Source organism: Pristiophorus japonicus, chromosome 1 (genome assembly GCF_044704955.1).
Source record: "Pristiophorus japonicus isolate sPriJap1 chromosome 1, sPriJap1.hap1, whole genome shotgun sequence".
In the NCBI taxonomy this organism is placed as follows: Eukaryota; Metazoa; Chordata; class Chondrichthyes; family Pristiophoridae; genus Pristiophorus; species Pristiophorus japonicus.
The window spans coordinates 544,864,561-544,887,826 of NC_091977.1; the positions used below are offsets into that span (position 1 = coordinate 544,864,561).

At 48.2% G+C, this 23,266-nt stretch overlaps 1 protein-coding gene across 3 annotated transcripts in view; it reads left to right on the forward strand.

Annotated features, from left to right (window-relative positions):
* The window catches only part of LOC139278449 (arf-GAP with GTPase, ANK repeat and PH domain-containing protein 1-like), a 578,697-nt gene that overhangs the window by 390,075 nt on the left and 165,356 nt on the right, over window positions 1–23,266 (forward strand). For all 3 annotated transcript variants that reach the window (XM_070897250.1, XM_070897260.1, XM_070897241.1), the window contains exon 10: window positions 11,898–12,002. In XM_070897250.1, the coding sequence (XP_070753351.1) occupies window positions 11,898–12,002 (105 nt within the window). The remainder of the gene's footprint in view (window positions 1–11,897; window positions 12,003–23,266) is intronic.

Here is a 23,266-nt window from a genome sequence, read left to right on the forward strand (position 1 = left end):
CAGTGGGTAAACTTTCGGGCTGGAGTAATCGTATCTTCGATCAGTGGGTAAACTCACAGCCTGGAGTAATCGTATCTTCGATCAGTGGGTAAACTCACAGCCTGTGGCAATCGTATCTTCGATCAGTGGGTAAACTCACAGCCTGGAGTAATCGTATCTTCGATCAGTGGGTAAACTCACAGCCTGGGGCAATCGTATCTTCGATCAGCGGGTAAACTCACAGCCTGGAGTAATCGTATCTTCGATCAGTGGGTAAACTCACAGCCTGTGGCAATCGTATCTTCGATCAGTGGGTAAACTTTCGGGCTGGAGTTGTACGGAGCCCCAATGAATAGAGGATTCCAGGTCTGATCACCCTTCTGAGTTGAGTTCCCTGTTCTCAGCCAAAGCAGCAGCCGCTTCTGTTTATTGTTCTTACAATCCACCACCATTTGGATAAAATACAAGGTAGCTTTGTACCTGTATAACGGATTTTTGGAGTGGGGAAAAAAATCAGCCCGGGCACCTGCTCCTGATCACTGCCCAGTGACTCCTGGGTTGGAGAGAGAGAGGAAATCAGCCAGGGTTCCTGCTCCTGATCACTGCCCAGTGACTCCTGGGTTAGAGAGAGGGGAAATCAGCCAGGGTTCCTGCTCCTGATCACTGTCCAGTGACCCCTAGGTTAGAGAGAGAGGAAATCAGCCAGGGTTCCTGCTCCTGATCACTGCCCAGTGACCCCTGGGTTAGAGAGAGAGGAAATCAGCCAGGGTTCCTGCTCCTGATCACTGTCCAGTGACCCCTAGGTTAGAGAGAGAGGAAATCAGCCAGGGTTCCTGCTCCTGATCACTGCCCAGTGACCGCTGGGTTAGAGAGAGGGGAAATCAGCCGGGGTTCCTGCTCCTGATCACTGTCCAGTGACCCCTAGGTTAGAGAGAGAGGAAATCAGCCAGGGTTCCTGCTCCTGATCACTGCCCAGTGACCGCTGGGTTCGAGAGAGGGGAAATCAGCCGGGGTTCATAAGAACATAAGAAATAGGAGCAGGAGTCGGCCATACGGCCCCTCGAGCCTGCTCCGCCATTCAATAAGATCATGGCTGATCTGATCATGGACTCAACTCCACTTCCCTGCCCGCTCCCCATAACCCCTTATCCCCTTATCTTTTAAGAAACTGTCTATTTCTGTCATAAATTTATTCAATATCCCAGATTCCACAGCTCTCCGAGGCAGTGAATTCCACAGATTTACAACCCTCTGAGAGAAGAAATTTCTCCTCATCTCTGTTTTAAATGGGCAGCCCCTTATTCTAAGATCACGCCCTCTAGTTCTAGTCTCCCCCATCAGTGGAAACATCCTCTCTGCATCCACCTTGTCAAGCCCCCTCATACGTTTCGATAATATCACCTCCCATTCTTCTGAATTTCAATGAGTAGAGGCCAAACTAACTCGACCTTTCCTCATGAGTCAACCCCCTCATCCCCGGAAGCAACCGAGTGAACCTTCTCTGAACTGCGTCCAAAGCAAGTATATCCTTTCGTAAATATGGAAACCAAAACTGCATGCAGTATTCCAGGTGAGGCCTCACCAATACCTTATATAGCTGTAGCAAGACTTCCCTGCTTTTATATTCCATCCCCTTTGCAATAAAGGCCAAGATATCATTGGCCTTCCTGATCACTTGCTGTACCTGCATACTATCCTTTTGTGTTTCATGCACAAGTACCCCCAGGTCCCGCTGTACTGTAGCACTTTGCAATCTTTCTCCATTTAAATAATAACTTGCTCTTTGATTTTTTTTCTGCCAAAGTGCACTACCTCACAATTTCCACTATTATACTCCATCTACCAAATTTTTGCCCATTCACTTAGCCTGTCTATGTCCTTTTGCAGATTTTTTGTGTCCTCCTCACACATTGCTTTTCCTCCCATCTTTGTATCATCAGCAAACTTAGCTACGTTACACTCAGTCCTTTCTTCCAAGTCGTTAATATAGATTGTAACTAGTTGGGGTCCCAGCACTGATCCCTGCGGCACCCCACTAGTTACTGATTACCAACCCGAGAATGAACCATTTATCCCGACTCTCTGTTTTCTGTTAGTTAGCCAATCCTCTATCCATGCTAATATATTACCCCCAATCCCGTGAACTTTTATCTTGTGCAATAACCTTTTATGTGGCACCTTGTTAAATGCCTTCTGGAAGTCCAAATACACCACATCCACTGGTTCCCCTTTATCCACCCTGCTCGTTACATCCTCAAAGAATTCCAGCAAATTTGTCAAAAATGACTTCCCCTTCATAAATCCATGCTGACGCTGCCTGACCGAATTTTGCTTTTCCAAATTTCTTGCTACTGCTTCTTTAATAATGGATTCCAACATTTTCCCAACCACAGATGTTAGGCTAACTGGTTTATAGTTCCTGCTTTTTGTCTGCCTCCTTTTTTAAATAGGAGCATTACATTTGCAGTTTTCCAATCTGCTGGGACCTCCCCAGAATCCAGGGAATTTTGGTAAATTACAAGCAATGCATCCACAATCCCTGCCGCTACTTCTCTTTAGACCCTAGGATGCAAGCCATCAGGTCCAGGGGATTTATCTGCCTTTAGTCCCATTATTTTACTGAGTACCACCTCCTTAGTGATTGTGATTGTGTTAAGTTCCTCCCTCCCATAGCCACTTGACTATCCAACTGTTGGAATATTGTTAGTGTCCTCTATCGTAAAGACTGATACAAAATATTTGTTCAGAGTTTGTGCCATCTCCATGTTCCCCATTACTAATTCCCCGGTCTCGTCCTCTAAGGGACCAACATTTACTCTAGCCACTCTTTTCCTTTTTATATACCTGTAGAAACTCTTGCTATCTATTTTTATATTTTGTGCTAGTTTACTTTCATAGTCTATCTTTCCTTTCTTAATCATTTTTTTTAGTCGTTCTTTGCTGGCTTTTAAAAGCTTCCCAGTCTTCTGTCCTCCTGCTAGTTTTGGCCACTTTATATGACCTTGTTTTTAATTGGATACTGTCCTTTATTTCCTTAGTTAGCCACGGATGGCTATCTTTTCTCTTACACCCTTTCCGCTTCACTGGGATATATTTTTCTTGAGAGTTGTGAAATATCTCCTTAAATGTACACCACTGTTCATCAACCGTCCTACACTTGGATCTATTTTCCCAGTCCACTTTACCCAACTCAGCCCTCATACCTTCATAGTCTCCTTTATTTAAGCTGAGTAGGCTGGTTAGAGATCCAACTTTCTCACCCTCAATCTGAATTTGAAACTCAATCATGCTATGGTCACTCATTTCAATAGAATCCTTTACTAGGAGCTTGTTTATTAGTCTTGTCTCATTACACAGGTCCAGATCTAAGATAGCCTGCCCTCTGGTTGGTTCCGTTACATACTGCTCAAGGAACCCGTCCCTATGAACACCTCCTCAATGTTACCCCGAGCAATTGATTTGTCCAATCAATATGAAGGTTAAAATCACCCATGATTATTGCTGTTCCCTTTTTACAAGCCCCCACTATTAGCTGCTTTATGCTCCGACCAACAGAGTTGTTACTGTTAGGGGGCCTATAGACTACGCCCACCAGTGACTTTTTCCCCTTATTGTTCCTTATCTCCACCCAAACTGTCTCAACACTCTTATCATTTGAGCCAATATCGTTTCTTACTGTTGCAGTGATTCCATCCTTTATAAATAGAGCTACCCTATCTTATTTTCCTTTCTGTTTGTCCTTCCGGATTGTCAAATACCTCTGAATATTTAATTCCCAGTTGCTGCTCCCGATCATTGCCCAGTGACCTCTGGGTCAGAGAGAGGGTAAGTCAGCCAGGGTTCCTGCTCGTGATCACTGCCCGGTGACCCTGGGTTAGAGAGAGGGGAAATCAGCCCAGGTTCCTGCTGCTGATCACTGCCCAGTGACCCTGGGTTAGAGAGAGGGGAAATCAGCCAGGGTTCCTGCTCCTGATCACTGCCCAGTGACCCCTGGGTTAGAGAGAGGGGAAATCAGCCAGGGTTCCTGCTCCTGATCACTGCCCAGTGACTCCTGGGTTAGAGAGAGGGGAAATCAGCCAGGGTTCCTGCTCCTGATCACTGCCCAGTGACCCCTGGGTTAGAGAGAGGGGAAATCAGCCAGGGTTCCTGCTCCTGATCACTGTCCAGTGACCCCTGGGTTAGAGAGAGGGGAAATCAGCCAGGGTTCCTGCTCCTGATCACTGCCCAGTGACCCCTGGGTTAGAGAGAGAGGGGAAATCAGCCAGGGTTCCTGCTCCTGATCACTGCCCAGTGACCCCTGGGTTAGAGAGAGGGGAAATCAGCCAGGGTTCCTGCTCCTGATCACTGCCCAGTGACTCCTGGGTTAGAGAGAGGGGAAATCAGCCAGGGTTCCTGCTCCTGATCACTGCCCAGTGACCCTGGGTTAGAGAGAGGGGAAATCAGCCAGGGTTCCTGCTGCTGATCACCGCCCAGTGAGCCCTGGGTTAGAGAGAGGGGGAAATCAGCCAGGGTTCCTGCTCCTGATCACTGCCCTGTGACCCCTGGGTTAGAGAGAGAGGAAATCAGCCAGGGTTCCTGCTCCTGATCACTGTCCAGTGAGCCCTGGGTTAGAGAGAGGGGGAAATCAGCCAGGGTTCCTGCTCCTGATCACTGTCCAGTGAGCCCTGGGTTAGAGAGAGGGGGAAATCAGCCAGGGTTCCTGCTCCTGATCACTGCCCTGTGACCCCTGGGTTAGAGAGAGGGGAAATCAGCCAGGGTTCCTGCTCCTGATCACTGCCCTGTGACCCCTGGGTTAGAGAGAGGGTAAATCAGCCAGGGTTCCTGCTCCTGATCACTGCCCAGTGACCCTGGGGTTAGAGAGAGGGGAAATCAGCCTGGGTTCCTGCTCCTGATCACTGCCCAGTGACCCTGGGGTTAGAGAGAGGGGAAATCAGCCAGGGTTCCTGCTTCTGATCACTGGAAAGTGCACAACGGCCTACTGACACTCACTCTGGGATCAGAAGGAAGGATGATCACATGTAGAGGTTCCTGATGGTGCCACAACCAGCACCTGCACTGGTTGTATTCCAGCAGCAGTGAGATTGTACAGCAGTACCCATTGTCCTGGACACAACACCCATTGGTGCATTGGTGGATTGGTCCCCAGCACTTGTACTAATGTCCAGCACCAATACCAATACCCCCCGGGACTGTACACCGATATTCCCCCCCCCCCCCTCCCATCCCCGTCCCCCAGGACTGTATACCAATGCCCCCCCCGGGACTGTAAACCAATGCCCCCCCGGGACTGTAAACCAATACCCCCTGGGACTGTATACCAATGCCCCCCCCGGGACTGTAAACCAATGCCCCCCCGGGACTGTAAACTAATGCCCCCCCGGGACTATACACCGATACCCCCCCCACCCCCTCCCCTGGGACTGGACAGTCGTCGCCTTCAGGGGAGGAGGGAGGACAGGAGAATTTGATGTTGAAAAAGACACTCTATGATTGATCAGATGGATAGGTGTCTCCTGCCCCTTTGTGGAGCCGGCATGTTATAGATGTGCGTGTAATTGGGTTGTCCAGTAACACAGAAAGAACTTGCACCATTCACATCACTCTCGATGTCCCAGAGTGCTTCAAGTGCAGTAAATTATGCATGACGTGTAGTCGTTGTTATACAAAGCCCCACAAACAGCACTGAGGTGACTGGTCAGTTAGTCACTGTTTGTTGGTTGATGAATAAATATTCGCTTTCCCTTCCCATCTTGGAGTGGTTCCGTAGGATCTTTTACGTTCACCTGAACGGGAAACGGGACGCGGGTTCCTGCTCTGGAGTACCAGCCTCGATTATGTGCTCGTCTGTAGTGGGGATTCAATCTCAGCCTTCTGACCCAGAATGTGACTGACTGAGCCAAGCCAGCGTTTGTAAGAAGGGCAAATTTTTTTTTTTACTCGTTCATGGTATGTGGCATCGCTGGCAACGCCAACATTTATTGGCCATCCCTAATCGCCCTTGAGAAGGTGGTGGTGAGCCGCCTTGAACCGCTGCAGTCCGTGTGGTGAAGGTGCTCCCACAGTGCTGTTAGGGAGGGAGTTCCAGGATTGTGACCCAGCGACGATGAAGGAACGGCCGATATATTTCCAAGTCAGGATGGTGTGTGACTGGGAGGGGAACGTGGAGGTGGTGGTGTTCCCATGCGCCTGCTGCCCTTGTCCTTCTAGGTGGTAGAGGTCGCGGGTTTGGGAGGTGCTGCCGAAGAAGCCTTGGCGAGTTGCTGCAGTGCATCTTGTAGATGGTACACACTGCAGCCAGGGGGCGCCGGTGGTGGAGGGAGGGAGTGTTGAAGGTGGTGGGTAGCGTGCCGATCAAGCGGCTGCTTTGTCCTGGATGGTGTCGAGCTTCTCGAGTGTTGTTGGAGCTGCAACTCACCCAGGCAAGTGGATCGGAGCATTTTACATTAGATCAGGGTTCTGTTTGTTCTTGTGACAGTGAAGAGGATAAAAGGTGTGCGAAGGTGTGTGGGTGGATACAGTGAGCAATCCTGTGTCAGGAGTGATTGCAGGTAGAATGAAATGTGATCAGTGTTGTAATTACACTAACAGGGTAGATTGAAGGCTGGAGCAATCTTGAATGGGCAAATGGTTGTTCACTATTCCATTTTATTCTGTTCTTAAACCCATTCCGTTCTGGGGATCTGACATTCCACACATTAGCCCACACACTGCATTTCTCCATTACAGCCGGACTGGAGTCAGCCTCTCTGCTGCAGCTCATTGGGGATTGGGCCATTTGATGCCCACCAGCATCATCATTGGCAGTCCCTCGGAGGGGGACTTGCTTCCACTCCAAAAGTGAGTTCTCAGGTGACTGTACAGTCTCTGGCCAAAGACCGCCCTAAGTGAAGGAAGAGCATCCGGGAGGGGGCTGAGCACCTCGAGTCTTCTCGCCGAGAGCATGCAGAAAACAAGCGCGGGCAGCGGAAGGAGCGTGCGGCAAACCAGTCCCACCCTCCCTTTACTTCAACCACTGTCTGTCCCACCTGTGACAGAGACTGTAATTCCCATATTGGACTGTTCAGTCACCAAAGGACTCACTTTTAGAGTGGAAGCAAGTCTTCCTCGATTTCGAGGGACTGCCTATGATGATGATGATGCACAGTCCAATACGGGAATTACAGTCCCTGTCACAGGTCGGGCAGACAGTGGTTGAGGGAAAGGGAGGGTGGGACTGGTTTGCCGCACGCTCCTTCCGCTGCCTGCGCTTGGTTTCTGCATGCTCTCGGCGACGAGACTCGGAGTGCTCAGCGCCCTCCCGGATGCTCTTCCTCCACTTTGGGTGGCCTTTGGCCAGGGACTCCGAAGTGTCGGTGGGGATGTTGCACTTTATCAGGGAGGCTTTGAGGGTGTCCCTGTAACGTTTCCTCTCCTCACCTGGGGCTCGTTTGCCATGTAGGAGTTCCGAGTAGAGCGCTTGCTTAGGGAGCCTCGTGTCGGGCATGTGGACAATGTGGCCTGCCAACGAAGCTGATCAAGTGTGGTCAGTGCTTCAGTGCAGGGGATGTTGGCCTGATCGAAAACACTGATGTTGGTGTGTCTATCATAGAAACACAGAAAATAGGTGCAGGAGTAGGCCATTCGGCCCTTCGAGCCTGCACCGCCATTCAATGAGTTCATGGCTGAACATGCAACTTCAGTACTCCATTCCTGCTTTCTCGCCATACCCCTTGATCCCCCAAGTAGTAAGGACTACATCTAACTTCTTTTTGAATATATTTAGTGAATTGGCCTCAACTACTTTCTGTGGTAGAGAATTCCACAGGTTCACCACTCTCTGGGTGAAGAAGTTTCTCCTCATCTCGGTCCTAAATGGCTTACCCCTTATCCTTAGACTGTGTCCCTGGTTCTGGACTTCCCCAACATTGGGAACATCCTTCCTGCATCTAACCTGTCTAAACCCGTCAGAATTTTAAACGTTTCTGAACTCCAGTGAATACAAGCCCAGTTGATCCAGTCTTTCTTGATATGTCAGTCCCGCCATCCTGGGAATCAGTCTGGTAAACCTTCGCTGCACTCCCTCAATAGCAAGAATGTCCTTCCTCACGTTAGGAGACCAAAACTGTACACAATACTCCAGGTGTGGCCTCACCAAGGCCCTGTACAACTGTAGTAACACCTCCCTGCCCCTGTACTCAAATCCCCTCGCTATGAAGGCCAACATGCCAGTTGCTTTCTTAACCGCCTGCTGTACCTACATGCCAACCTTCAATGACTGATGTACCATGACACCCAGGTCTCGTTGCACCTCTCCTTTTCCTAATCTGTCACCATTCAGATAATAGTCTGTCTCTCTGTTTTTACCACCAAAGTGGATAACCTCACATTTATTCATATTAAACTTCATCTGCCATGCATTTGCCCACTCACCTAACCTATCCAAGTCACTCTGCAGCCTCATAGCATCCTCCTCGCAGCTCACACTGCCACCCAACTTAGTGTCATCCGCAAATTTGGAGATACTATATTTAATCCCCTCGTCTAAATCATTAATGTACAATGTAAACAGCTGGGGCCCCAGCACAGAACCTTGCGGTACCCCACTAGTCACTGCCTGCCATTCTGAAAAGTACCCATTTACTCCTACTCTTTGCTTCCTGTCTGCCAACCAGTTCTCAATCCACGTCAGCACACTACCCCCAATCCCATGTGCTTTAACTTTGCAGATTAATCTCTTGTGTGGGACCTTGTCGAAAGCCTTCTGAAAGTCCAAATACACCACATCAACTGGTTCTCCCTTGTCCACTCTACTGGAAACATCCTCAAAAAATTCCAGCAGATTTGTCAAGCATGATTTCCCTTTCACAAATCCATGCTGACTTGGACCTATCATGTCACCCCTTTCCAAATGCGCTGCTATAACATCCTTAATAATTGATTCCATCATTTTACTCACTACCGATGTCAGGCTGACCGGTCTATAATTCACTGTTTTCTTTCCCTCCTTTTTTTAAAAAGTGGGGTTACATTGGCTACCCTCCACTCCATAGGAACTGATCCAGAGTCTATGGAATGTTGGAAAATGACTGTCAATGCATCCGCTATTTCCAAGGCCACCTCCTTAAGTACTCTGGGATGCAGTCCATCAGGCCCTGGGGATTTATCGGCCTTCAATCCCATCAATTTCCCCAACACAATTTCCCGACTAATAAGGATTTCCCTCAGTTCCTCCTTCTTACTAGACCCTCTGACCCCTTTTATATCCGGAAGGTTGTTTGTGTCCTCCTTAGTGAATACCGAACCAAAGTACTTGTTCAATTGGTCTGCCATTTCTTTGTTCCCCATTATGACTTCCCCTGATTCTGACTGCAGGGGACCTACGTTTGTCTTTACTAACCTTTTTCTCTTTACATATCTATAGAAACTTTTGCAATCCGTCTTAATGTTCCCTGCAAGCCTCCTCTCGTACTCTATTTTCCCTGCCCTAATCAAACCCTTTGTCTTCCTCTGCTGAGTTCTAAATTTCTCCCAGTCCCTGGGTTCGCTGCTATTTCTGGCCAATTTGTATGCCACTTCCTTGGCTTTAATACTATTCCTGATTTCCCTTGATAGCCACGGTTGAGCCATCTTCCCTTTTTTATTTTTACGCCAGACAGGGATGTACAATTGTTGTAATTCATCCATGTGGTCTCTAAATGTCTGCCATTGCCCATCCACAGTCAACCCCTTAAGTATCATTCGCCAATCTATCTTAGCCAATTCATGCCTCATACCTTCAAAGTTACCCTTCTGTAAGTTCTGGACCATGTGAATTTGCAGGATCTTGTGAAGGCACGTTGGTGGTACTTCTCCAGTGCTTTGAGATGTCTGCTGTATATAGTTCACGTCTCTGAGGCATATCGGAGGGTGGGTGTCACTACTGCTCTGTAGACCATAAGCTTGGTGCCAGATTTAAGGTCCTGGTCTTCAAACATTTTCTTCCTTTAGGCAACGCAGGCGGCTGTTAGAAACCTCCTGAATTGAGGAGGAAGACAAGGGAGAAGAATTTATCGGGAGCCTTATCAAACGTCCCAAAGCACTTCACACTCTGGGGTAGAGAAATCCAAAGATTCACCACCCTCTGGGTGAATAATTTCTCCCCATCTCAGTCCTAAATGGCCGACCCCTTATTCTGAGACTGTGACCTCTGGTTCCTGATTCCCCAGCCCGGGGGGAACATCCTCCCTGCATCTATCCTGTCAAGCCCTGTAAGAATGTTGTATGTTTCAATGAGATCACCTCATTCTTCTAAACTCTGGAGAATATAGGCCCAGTCTGCTCAATCTCTCCTCATAGGACAATATCCCCATCCCAGGAATCAGTCTGGTGAACCTTCGTTGCACTCCCTCTATGGCAAGTATATCCTTCCTTAGGTAAGCAGACCAAAACTGTACACGGTACTCCAGGTGTGGTCTCTCTAGGGCCCTATATAATTGCAGTAAGACACCTTTACTCTTATACTCAAATCCTCTTGTAATAAAGACCAACATACCATTTGCTTTAATCACTTGCTGTACCTGCAGGTTAACTTTCAGTGATTGGTGTACAAGGAACCCAGGTCCCTCTGAACACCAACATTTCCCAATCTATCACCATTTAAAAATTACTCTGTTTTTCTATTTTTCCTACCAAAGTGGATAACTTCACATTTCTCCACATTATATTCCATTTGCCATGTTCTTGCCCACTCACTGAGCCTGTCTATATCCCCTTGAAGCCTCTTTGCATCCTCCTCACAACTTACATTCCCACCGAGCTTTGTATCATCAGCAAACTTGGATATATTACACTCAGTCCCCTCATCCAAATCATTGATATAGATTGTGAATAGCTGGGGCCCCAGCACTGATCCTTGCGGTACCCCACTAGTTACAGTCTGCCAACCTGGAAATGACCCGTTTATTCCTACTCTCTGTTTTCTGTCCGTTAACCAATCCTCAATCCATGCTAGTATATTACCCCCAATCCCATGAGCCCAAATTTTGTTCAATAACCTCTTGTGTGGCACCTTATCGAATGCCTTCTGAAAATCCAAATACACCACATCCACTGGTTCCCCCTTATTTACTCTGCTAGTTACATCCTCAAAAAACAGATTTGTCAAACATGATTTCCCTTTCATAAATCCTTGTTAATTCTGCCCAATCCTATTATTATTTTCGAAATGCCCTGTTACCACCTTGATAATAGATTCTAGCATTTTCCCTGCGACTGATGCCAGGCTAACTGGTCTGTAGTTCCCCATTTTCTCTCTCCCTCCTTTCTTAAATAGTGGGGTTACATTAGCTACCTTCCAATCCGTGGGAACCGTTCCAGAATCTGTGGAATTTTGGAAGATGACAACCAATACATCTCTATTGCCACCTCTTTCAAAACCCCAGGATGTAGGTCACTAGGTCCAGGGGATTTATCGGCTTTCAGTCCCATTCATTCCTCCAGTATTATTTTTTTTACCAATACCAATTCCTCATTCTTGCTAGACCCTTGATACGCCACTATTTCCAGGAGGTGAAGACAGACACAAAGCATTTGTTAAATTTCTCTGCCATTTACTTATTTCTCAATGCTCTTTCTGTAATCCCAGCAATCCCAGTGCGAGTCACGAAAGTCTCAACAAAAGGTCCTTCAGCCCATTGAACTCCAGAATACTAAGTTTATCCTCTTCCTATTGGAGCATGTGACATGTCCGTGTCGTGTGTTGGTGTAAGTGGTCCTCAGCTCATTTTGTTGCCCTGTATAATAAAAAGAAAGAACGAGGCAAGCTGGGGAGAAGCAGTCTCAGAGAATGGAGGTTAATGTGCACTGTTAACTGTGCCCAAGCTCTATAGTATAGTTTTTCTGTGTCAGGAAAAGCTGCAGTTGTCCTTTCTGCTGTTCTGACTGTGTGTGTTGTCTTATAGGGAATTCTCCTCAAGCGAAGTGGCAAGTCGCTCAACAAGGAATGGAAGAAGAAGTACGTGACGCTCTGTGACAATGGTGTCTTGACCTACCATCCCAGTTTACACGTAAGTGTTCAGACTCAGCTTATCAAATATTATTAAATAGGATGTATGCCACAGAAACAGGCCATTCGGCCCAACCACTCCATTGCCGGCGTTTATGTTCCACTCGAGCCTCCTCCTGTCTTCCCTTATCTAACATGTAATGAGAAGGGACTAATTAGCAATCTTGTTGTGCGAGGCCCCTTGGGGAAGAGTGACCATAATATGGGAGAATTCTTTATGAAGATGGAGAGTGACGCAGTTAATTCGGAAACTAGGGTCTTGAACTTAAGGAAAGGTAACTTCGATGGTGAATTGGCAAGAATAGACTGGCAAAGGATACTTAAAGGGTTGACGGTGGATAGGCAATGGCAAACATTTAAAGATCACATGGACGAACTTCAGCAATTGTACATCCCTGTCTGGAGTAAAAATAAAACGGGGAAGGTGGCTCAACCATGGCTAACAAGGGAAATTAAGGATAGTGTTAAAACCAAGGAAGAGGCATATAAATTGGCCAGAAAAAGCAACAAACCTGAGGACTGGAAGAAATTTAGAATTCAACAGAGGAGGACTAAGAGTTTAATTAAGAGGGGGGAAATAGAGTACGAGAGGAAGCTTGTAGGGAACATAAAAACTGACTGCAAAAGCTTCTATAAATATGTGAAGAGAAAAAGATTAGTGAAGACAAATGTAGGTCCCTTGCAGTCAGGTTCAGGTGAATTTATAATGGAGAACAAAGAAATGGCAGACCAATTGAACAAATATTTCGGTTCTGTCTTCACGAAGGAAGGCACAAATAACCTTCCGAATGTACTAGGAGATAATGGGTCTAGTGAGAAGGAGGAACTGAGGGATATCCTTATTAGGTGGGAAATTGTGTTGGGGAAATTGATGGGATTGAAGGCCGATAAATCCCTGGGGCCTGATAGTCTGCATCCCAGAGTACTTAAGGAAGTGGCCCAAGAAATAGTGGATGCATTGGTGATCATTTTCCAACAATCTATCGACTCTGGATCAGTTCCTATGGACTGGAGGGTACCTAATGTAACACCACTTTTTAAAAAAGGAGGGAGAGAGAAAACGGGTAATTATAGACCGGTTAGCCTGACATCAGTAGTGGGGAAAATGTTGGAATCAATCATTAAGGATGAAATAGCAGCGCATTTGGAAAGCAGTGACAGGATTGGTCCAAGGCAGCATGGATTTATGAAAGGGAAATCATGCTTGACAAATCTTCTGGAATTTTTTGAGGATGTAACTAGTACAGTGGACAAGGGAGAACCAGTGGATGTGGTGTATTTGGACTTTCAAAAGGCTTTTGACAAGGTCCCGCACAAGAGATTGGTGTGCAAAATCAAAGCACATGGTATTGGAGGTAATGTACTGACATGGATAGAGAACTGGTTGGCAGACAGGAAGCAGAGAGTCGGGATAAACGGGTCCTTTTCAGAATGGCAGACAGTGACTAGTGGAGTGCCGCAGGGCTCAGTGCTGGGACCCCAGCTCTTTACAATAAACATTAACGATTTAGATGAAGGAATTGAGTATAATATCTCCAAGTTTGCAGATGACACTAAACTGGGTGGCAGTGTGAGCTGTGAGGAGGACGCTAAGAGGCTGCAGGGTGACTTGGTCAGGTTAGGTGAGTGGGCAAATGCATGGCAGATGCAGTATAATGTGGATAAATGTGAGGTTATCCACTTTGGGGGCAAAAACACGAAGGCAGAATATTATCTGAATGGCGGCAGATTAGGAAAAGGGGAGGTGCAACGAGACCTGGGTGTCATGGTACATCAGTCATTGAAAGTTGGCATGCAGGTACAGCAGGCGGTGAAGAAGGCAAATGGTATGTTGACCTTCATAGCTAGGGGATTTAAGTATAGGAACAGGGATGTCTTACTGTAGTTGTACAGGGCCTTAGTGAGGCCTCACCTGGAATAGTGTGTTCAGTTTTTGTCTCCTAATCTGAGGAAGGACGTTCTTGCTATTGAGGGAGTGCAGCGAAGGTTCACCAGACTGATTCCCGGGATGGCAGGACTGACATATGAGGAGAGACTGGATCGACTGGGCCTGTATTCACTGGAGTTTAGAATGATGAGAGGGGATCTCATAGAAACGCATAAGATTCTGACAGGACTGGACAGTTAGAAACATAGAAACATAGAAACATAGAAAATAGGTGCAGGAGTAGGCCATTCGGCCCTTCTAGCCTGCACCGCCATTCAATGAGTTCATGGCTGAACATTCAACTTCAGTACCCCATTCCTGCTTTCTCGCCATACCCCTTGATCCCCCTAGCAGTAAGGACCTCATCTAACTCCTTTTTGAATATATTTAGTGAATTGGCCTCAACAACTTTCTGTGGTAGAGAATTCCACAGGTTCACCACTCTCTGGGTGAAGAAGTTCCTCCGCACCTCGGTCCTAAATGGCTTACCCCTTATCCTTAGACTGTGACCCCTGGTTCTGGACTTCCCCAACATTGGGAACATTCTTCCTGCATCTAACCTGTCTAACCCCGTCAGAATTTTATATGTTTCTATGAGGTCCCCTCTCATTCTTCTGAACTCCAGTGAATACAAGCCCAGTTGATCCAGTCTTTCTTGATAGGTCAGTCCCGCCATCCCGGGAATCAGTCTGGTGAACCTTCGCTGCACTCCCTCAATAGCAAGAATGTCCTTCCTCAGGTTAGGAGACCAAAACTGTACACAATACTCCAGGTGTGGCCTCACCAATGCCCTGTACAACTGTAGCAACACCTCCCTGCCCCTGTACTCAAATCCCCTTGCTATGAAGGCCAACATGCCATTTGCTTTCTTAACCGCCTGCTGCACCTGCATGCCAACCTTCAATGACTGATGTACCATGACACCCAGGTCTCTTTGCACCTCCCCTTTTCCTAATCTGTCACCATTCAGATAATAGTCTGTCTCTCTGTTTTTACCACCAAAGTGGATAACCTCACATTTATCCACATTATACTTCATCTGCCATGCATTTGCCCACTCACCTAACCTATCCAAGTCGCTCTGCAGCCTCACAGCATCCTCCTCGCAGCTCACACTGCCACCCAACTTAGTGTCATCCGCAAATTTGGAGATACTACATTTAATCCCCTCATCTAAATCATTAATGTACAGTGTAAACAGCTGGGGCCCCAGCACAGAACCTTGCGGTACCCCACTAGTCACTGCCTGCCATTCTGAAAAGTACCCATTTACTCCTACTCTTTGCTTCCTGTCTGACAACCAGTTCTCAATCCATGTCAGTACACTACCCCCAATCCCATGTGCTCTAACTTTGCACATCAATCTCTTGTGTGGGACCTTGTCGAACGCCTTCTGAAAGTCCAAATATACCACATCAACTGGTTCTCCCTTATCCACTCTACTGGAAACATCCTCAAAAAATTCCAGAAGATTTGTCCAGCATGATTTCCCTTTCACAAATCCATGCTGACTTGGACCTATCATGTCACCTCTTTCCAAATGCACTGCTATGACATCCTTAATAATTGATTCCATCATTTTACCCACTACCGATGTCAGGCTGACCGGTCTATAATTCCCTGTTTTCTCTCTCCCTCCTTTTTTAAAAAGTGGGGTTACATTGGGGAGGAAGAATGTTCCCGATGTTGGGGAAGTCCAGAACCAGGAGACATAGCCTTAGGATAAAGGGTAGGCCATTTAGGACTGAGATGAGGAGGAACTTCTTCACTCAGAGAGTTGTTAACCTGTGGAATTCTCTACCACAGAGAGTTGTTGAGGCCAGTTCATTGGATATATTCAAGAGGGAGTTAGATATGGCCCTTTTGGCTAAGGGGATCAAGGGGTATGGAGAGAAAGCAGGAAAGGGGTACTGAGGGAATGATCAGCCATGATCTTATTGATGGTGGTGCAGGCTCGAAGGGCCGAATGGCCTACTCCTGCACCTATTTTCTATGTTTCTATGATCAGCATAACCCTCTATTCCCTTCCCCCTCATATGCTTGTCCAGCATTCCCTTAAATTCATCGATACTATTCGCCTCAACCACTCCCGTGGCAGCGAGTTCCACATTCTCACCACTCTCTGGGTAAAGAAGTTTTTTGTGAATTCCCTATTGGATTTCTTGGTGACTATCTTATATTGATGGCCTCTAGTTATGCTCTTCTCCACAAGTGGGAGCACTCTCACTGTATCCACCCTATCAAAACCTTTCATCATTTTAAAGACCTCTATTAGGTCACCCCTCAGCCTTCTTTCTTCAAGAGAAAAGAGACCCAGCTTGTTCATCTTTTCTTGATATGTATACCCTCGCATTTCTGGTATAGAAACATAGAAAATAGGTGCAGGAGTAGACCATTCGGCCCTTCGAGCCTGCACCACCATTGAATAAGATCATGGCTGATCATTCCCTCAGTACCCCTTTCCTGCTTTCTCTCCATACCCCTTGATCCCTTTAGCCGTAAGGGCCGTATCCAACTCCCTCTTGAATATATCCAATGAACTGGCATCAACAACTCTCTGCGGTAGAGAATTCCACAGGTTAACAACTCTCTGAGTGAAGAAGTTTCTCCTCATCTCAGTCCTAAATGGCTTACCCCTTATTCTTAGACTATGTCCCCTGGTTCTGGACTTCCCCAACATCGGGAACATTCTTCCTGCATCTAACCTGTCCAGTCACGTCAGAATTTCTATGTGTTTCTATGAGGTCCCCTCTCATCCTTCTAAACTCCAATGAATACAGGCCCAGTTGATCCAGTCTCTCCTCATATGTCAGTCCTGCCATCCTGGGAATCAGTCTGGTGAACCTTCGCTGCACTCCCTCAATAGCTCAGATTCGGAGACCAAAACTGTGCACAATATTCCAGGTGAGGTCTCACCAAGGCCTGTACAACTGCAGTAAGACCTCCCTGCTCCTATACTCAAATCCCCTAGCTCTGAAGGCCAACTTGCCATTTGCCTTCTTCACCGCCTGCTGTACCTGCATGCCAACCTTCAATGACTGATGAACCATGACACCCAGGTCTTGTTGCACCTCCCCTTTTCCTAATCTGCCGCCATTCAGATAATATTCTGCCTTCGTGTTTTTCCCACCGAAGTGGATAACCTCATATTTATCCACATTATACTGCATCTGCCATGCATTTGCTCACTCACCTAACCTATCCAAGTCACCCTGCAGCTGCCTAGCGTCCCCCTCACAGCTCACACCGCCACTCAGTTTAGTGTCATCTGCAAACTTGGAGATATTACACTTAATTCCTTCATCTAAATCATTGATGTATATTATAAATAGCTGGGGTCCCAGCACTGAGCCCTGCGGCACTCCACTAGTCACTGCCTGCCATTCTGAAAAGGGCCCGTTTATCCCGACTCTCTGCTTCCTGTCTGCCAACCAGTTCTCTATCCACGTCAGTACATTACCCCCAATACCATGTGCTTTAATTTTGCACACCAATCTCTTATGTGGGACCTTGTCAAAAGCCTCTTGTAAGTCCAAATACACCACATCCACTGGTTCCCCCTTGTCCACTCTACTAGTTACATCCTGAAAAAATTCCAGAAGATTTGTCAAGCATGATTTCCCTTTCATAAATCCATGCTGCCTTGAACCGAACCTGTCACTGCTTTCCAAATGCGCTGCTATTTCATCTTTAATAATTGATTCCAACATTTTCCCCACTACTGATGTCAGGCTAACCGGTCTATAATTGTCCGTTTTCTCTCTCCCTCCTTTATTAAAAAGTGGTGTTGCATTAGCTATCCTCCAGTCCATAGGAACTGATCCAGAGTCGATAAGACTGCTGGAAAATGATCACCAATGCATCCACTATTTCTAGGGCCACTTCCTTAAGTACTCTGGGGTGCAGACTATCATACCCCGGGGATTTATCAATCCCATCAATTTCCCTAACACAATTTCCCGCATAATAAGGATTTCCTTTAGTTCCTCCTTCTCACTAGACCCTCGGTCCCCTCGTATTTCCCAAAGGTTATTTGTGTCTTCCTTCGTGAAGACAGAACCAAAGTATTTGTTCAACTGGTCTGCCATTTCTTTGTTCCCCATGATCATCCTTACAAATCTTTTTGGCCCCCTCTATATCCTTTTTATAACATGGTGACCAGAACTGTACACAGTACTCCAAGTGTGGTATAACCAAGGTTCGATACAAGTTCAATATAACTTCTACTTTTCAGTTCAATTCCTCTGGAAATTAACCCTACTGCTTGGTTTGCTTTTTGAATGACCTTGCTAACCTGTGTGGCAACTTTGAGTGATTTGTGTATTTGTATTCTGAAATCCTCTTGTTCCTCTACCCCATTTAGATTCATATTTTCTAAGTAATATGTGACCTCCCTATTTTTCTTATCAAACATTGAATTTCATTTGCCATTGGGCACACCGTGTAAATATACCTCTAACTCATATAGAAATGAACCTTAGAATTGGGCTTCTTGAATAGCCTGCCACAGTACTGAAACGGATATTATCAAAGTCACAAATAGAAAATAGAAACATAGAAAATAGGTGCAGGGGTAGGCCATTCGGCCCTTCGAGCCTGCACCGCCATTCAATGAGTTCATGGCTGAACATGCAACTTCAGTACCCCCTTCCTGCTTTCTCGCCATACCCCTTGACATCCATGTAACTGTGACCATGGTAAATGATCCCTCCTCGTCCTCCTCGATATGATTGCAACCTTTGACACGGTTGACCACTCCCTCCTCCAACGCATCTCCAGCATCTGGGTGGGACTGCACTCGCCTGGTTCCATTCTAATCTATCCATTCGTAGTCAGAGAATCACCTGCAACAGTTTCTCTTCCCACTCCCACACCGTTAGAGTGTCCCCCAAGGATCGATCCATGGCCCCTTCTGACTTCTCATCGATATGCTGCCCCACTGTGGCTCACAACATCAGTTTCCACATGTACTCTGATGATACCCAGCTGTACCGCAGTACTACCTTGCTCAACCCCTCCTCGGTGTCTCGATTATCAGACTGCTTGTCCAACATCCAGTCCTGGATGAGCAGAAATTTCCTCCGAATCAATGCTGGGAAGTTGAAAGCCACAAACTGTATTCCCTAGCCACTGATTCCATCCCTCTCCCTGGCCACTGTCTATGGCTCAACCACACTGTTCGTATCCTCGGTGTTATATTTGACGCCAAGCTGAGTTTCCGACCACATATCTGCACCATCACCAAGACTGCCAATTTCCACCTCCGTAACATCGCCCATCTCCACCCCTGCCTCAGCTCAGCTGTTGCTGAAACCCTCATCCAAGCCTTTCTGACCTCAAGACGAGACCATTCCAACCCTCTCCTGGCTGGCCACCCATCTTCCACGCTCCATAAACGTGAGCTCATTCAAAGCTGTGCTGCCCCGTGTCCTAACACGCACCGAGTCCCGCTCACCCATCACCCCCTGTACTCGCTGACCCGTGTCCTAACTCACACCCAGTCCCACTCACCCATCACCCCCTGTACTCGCTGACCCGTGTCCTAACTTGCACCCAGTCCTGCTCACCCATCACCCCCTGTGCTCACTGCCCCGTGTCCTAACTCACACCCAGTCCCGCTCACCCATCACCCCCTGTACTCGCTGCCCCGTGTCCTGACTCACACCCAGTCCCGCTCACCCATCACCCCCTGTGCTCACTGCCCCGTGTCCTAACTCGCGCTCAGTCCTGCTCACCCATCACCCCCTGTGCTCACTGCCCCGTGTCCTAACTCGCGCTCAGTCCCGCTCACCCATCACCCCCTGTGCTCACTGCCCCGTGTCCTAACTCGCACCGAGTCCCACTCACCCATCACCCCCTGTACTCGCTGCCCCATGTCCTAACACGCACCGAGTCCCGCTCACCCATCACCCCCTGTACTTGCTGCCCCGTGTCCTAACTCGTACCCAGTCCCGCTCACCCATCACCCCCTGTACTTGCTGCCCCGTGTCCTAACTTGCACCGAGTCCCGCTCACCCATCACCCTGTGCTCACTGCCCCGTGTCCTAACTCGCACCGAGTCCCGCTCACCCATCACCCCCTGTACTCGCTGCCCCGTGTCCTAACACGCACCGAGTCCCGCTCACCCATCACCCTCTGTGCTCACTGACCCATGTCCTAACTCACACCGAGTCCCACTCACCCATCACCCCCTGTGCTCACTGCCCCGTGTCCTAACTCGCACCGAGTCCCGCTCACCCATCACCCCCTGTGCTCACTGCCCCGTGTCCTAACTCGCACCGAGTCCCGCTCACCCATCACCCCCTGTGCTCGCTGCCCCGTGTCCTAACTCGCACCCAGTCCCGCTCACCCATCACCCCGTGCTCGCTGCTCCAGTTCCTCTCACCCATCACCCACTGTGCTCGCTGCCCCGTGTCCTAACTAGCATCGAGTCCCACTGACCCATCACCCCCTGTGCCGTGTGTCCTAACTTGCACCCAGTCCCACTCACCCATCACCCCGTGCTCGCTGACCTACATTGGCTCCCTATCTGTAACGGCTCAATTTTAAAATTTTCATCCTAATTTTCAAATCCCTCCATGGCCTCACCCCCTCCCTATCTCTCTAATCTCCTCCAACCCCACAACCTTCTGAGATCTCTGCGCTCCTCTGATTCTGGCCTCTTGCTCATTCCCTATTTTAATCATTCCCCCATCGGTGGCTGTGCCTTTAGCTGCTGAGGCACCAAGCTCTGGAAACTCCCTCCATAAACCTCTCCGCCCCTCGACCTTAAATCTACCTCTTTGACCAAGCTTTTGGTCACGTGTGCTAATATCTCCTTATGTGGCTTGGTGTCAAATTTTGTCTGATAATCGCTCCCGTGAAACACTTTGGGATGTTTTGCTACTTCAAAGCCACTATATAAATGCAAGTTGTATCAGAATACAAAGGGTTAAAAGACAACTGCTGCAAAGTAATTGCTGTTTTATTCTTAATAAAAGTCACGCAAATTTTCGGAGCTGGGGCCTCCCTCAATCCAACTCCAAACATTGTCCGATTCATTCAAATATGTTTTATCTGGCAGCACCTTCTGAATTTAACAGGTAAATGTTTGAATTTACCAAATGCTGGTCACTATTTCTAAGGAATTTATCAGGCTGAAAGTCTGGAATTTCTAAAGAGAGAGTTAATTATGCGAGATCACTGCTACAGTTGGTGAAATAGGAATCGCAGCATAAGAAGAATAATTACAGTATAGTTTAGCATAGAATTTACAAACCATTTATTAATTTCTATCATAATGATGAGCTGATTGCACTTAAGCGCTGTGAAAAAGTTGCCAGTGTCAACTTGGCTTTAGAGTAGCACACTCGCCTTAAATCAGTAAATTGTGGTTTCAAACACCACACCAGGACCTGAGCCCAGAGTCCTTGCTTCAGCAGTACTGAGGGAGTGCCGCACTGTCGGAGGGGCAGTACTGAGGGAGTGCCGCACTGTCGGAGGGGCAGTACTGAGGGAGTGCCGCACTGTCGGAGGGGCAGTACTGAGGGAGTGCCGCACTGTCGGAGGGGCAGTACTGAGGGAGTGCCGCACTGTCGGAGGGGCAGTACTGAGGGAGTGCCGCACTGTCGGATGGGGCAGTACTGAGGGAGTGTCGGAGGGGCAATACTGAGGGAGCGCCGCACAGTTGGAGGGGCAGTACTGAGGGAGTGTCGTATTGTCGGAGGGGCAGTACTGAGGGAGCGCTGCACTGTCGAAGGGGCAGTACTGAGGGAGTGCCGCAGTGTTGGAGGGGCAATACTGATGGAGTGCCGCACTGTCGGAGGGGCAGTACTGAGGGAGTGCTGCAATGTCGGAGGGGCAGTACTGAGGGAGTGCCGCACTGTCAGGGGGGCAGTACTGAGGGAGCGCCGCACTGTCGGAGGGGCAGTTCTGAGGGAGTGCTGCAATGTCGGAGGGGCAGTACTGAGGGAGTGCTGCACTGTCGGAGGGGCAGTACTGAGGGAGTGCTGCAATGTCGCAGGGGCAGTACTGAGGGAATGCTGCACTGTCGGAGGGGCAGTTCTGAGGGAGTGCTGCACTGTCGGAGGGGCAGTACTGAGGGAGTGCTGCACTGTCGGAGGGGCAGTACTGAGGGAGTGCTGCAATGTCACAGGGGCAGTACTGAGGGAATGCTGCACTGTCGGAGGGGCAGTACTGAGGGAGTGCCGCACTGTCAGAGGGGCAGTACTGAGGGAATGCTGCACTGTCGGAGGGGCAGTACTGAGGGAGTGCTGCACTGTCGGAGGGGCAGTACTGAGGGAGTGCTGCACTGTCGGAGGTGTCATCATTCAGATAAGACGTGAAGTTGAGACCCCGTCTGCCTCTTCAGGAGCAAGTAAAAGATCAGATGACACTGGTTCAAGAAGAGCAGGGAGTTCTCCCACTTTCCCGGCTAATGTTTATCCCTGAAACAAAATCACGATAAAATAGATTAACTGGTAATTTATCTCACTGCTGCCTGTGGCACCTTGCTCTGCACAAATTTGTTTCCCTATATTATAACAGTAACAGCAATTAAAAATACATAATTGACTGTGAAGCACTTTGGAATGACCTGAGGTTGTGAAAAATGCAGGAGGGAGCTTCACTCTATCTAACCCGTGCTGTACCTGCCCTGGGAGTGTTTGATGGGACAGTGTAGAGGGAGCTTTACTCTGTATCTAACCCGTGCTGTCCTGCCCTGGGAGTGTTTGATGGGATAGTGTAGAGGGAGCTTTACTCTGTATCTAACCCCCTGTACCTGTCCTGGGAGTGTTTGATGGGACAGTGTAGAGGGAGCTTTACTCTGTATCTAACCCCGTGCTGTACCTGTCCTGGGAGTGTTTGATGGGGCAGTGCAGAGAGAGCTTTACTCTGTATCTGACCCCCTGTACCTGCCCTGGGATTGTTTGATGGGACAGTGTAGAGGGAGCTTTGGTCTGTATCTAACCCCATGCTGTACCTCTCTTGGGAGTGTTTGATGGGACAGTGTAGAGGGAGCTTTACTCTGTATCTAACCTGTGCTGTACCTGTCCTGGGAGTGTTTGATGGGACAGTGTAGAGGGAGCTTTACTCTTTATCTAACCCCGTGCTGTACCTGCCCTGGGAGTGTTTGATGGGACAGTGTAGAGGGAGCTTTACTCTGTATCTAACCCCCTGTACCTGTCCTGGGAGTGTTTGATGGGACAGTGTCGAGGGAGCTTCACTCTATCTAACCCCGTGCTGTACCTGTCCTGGGAGTGTTTGATGGGACAGTGTAGAGGGAGCTTTACTCTGTATCTAACCCCGTGCTGTTCCTATCCTGGCAGTGTTTGATGGGACAGTGTAGAGGGAGCTTC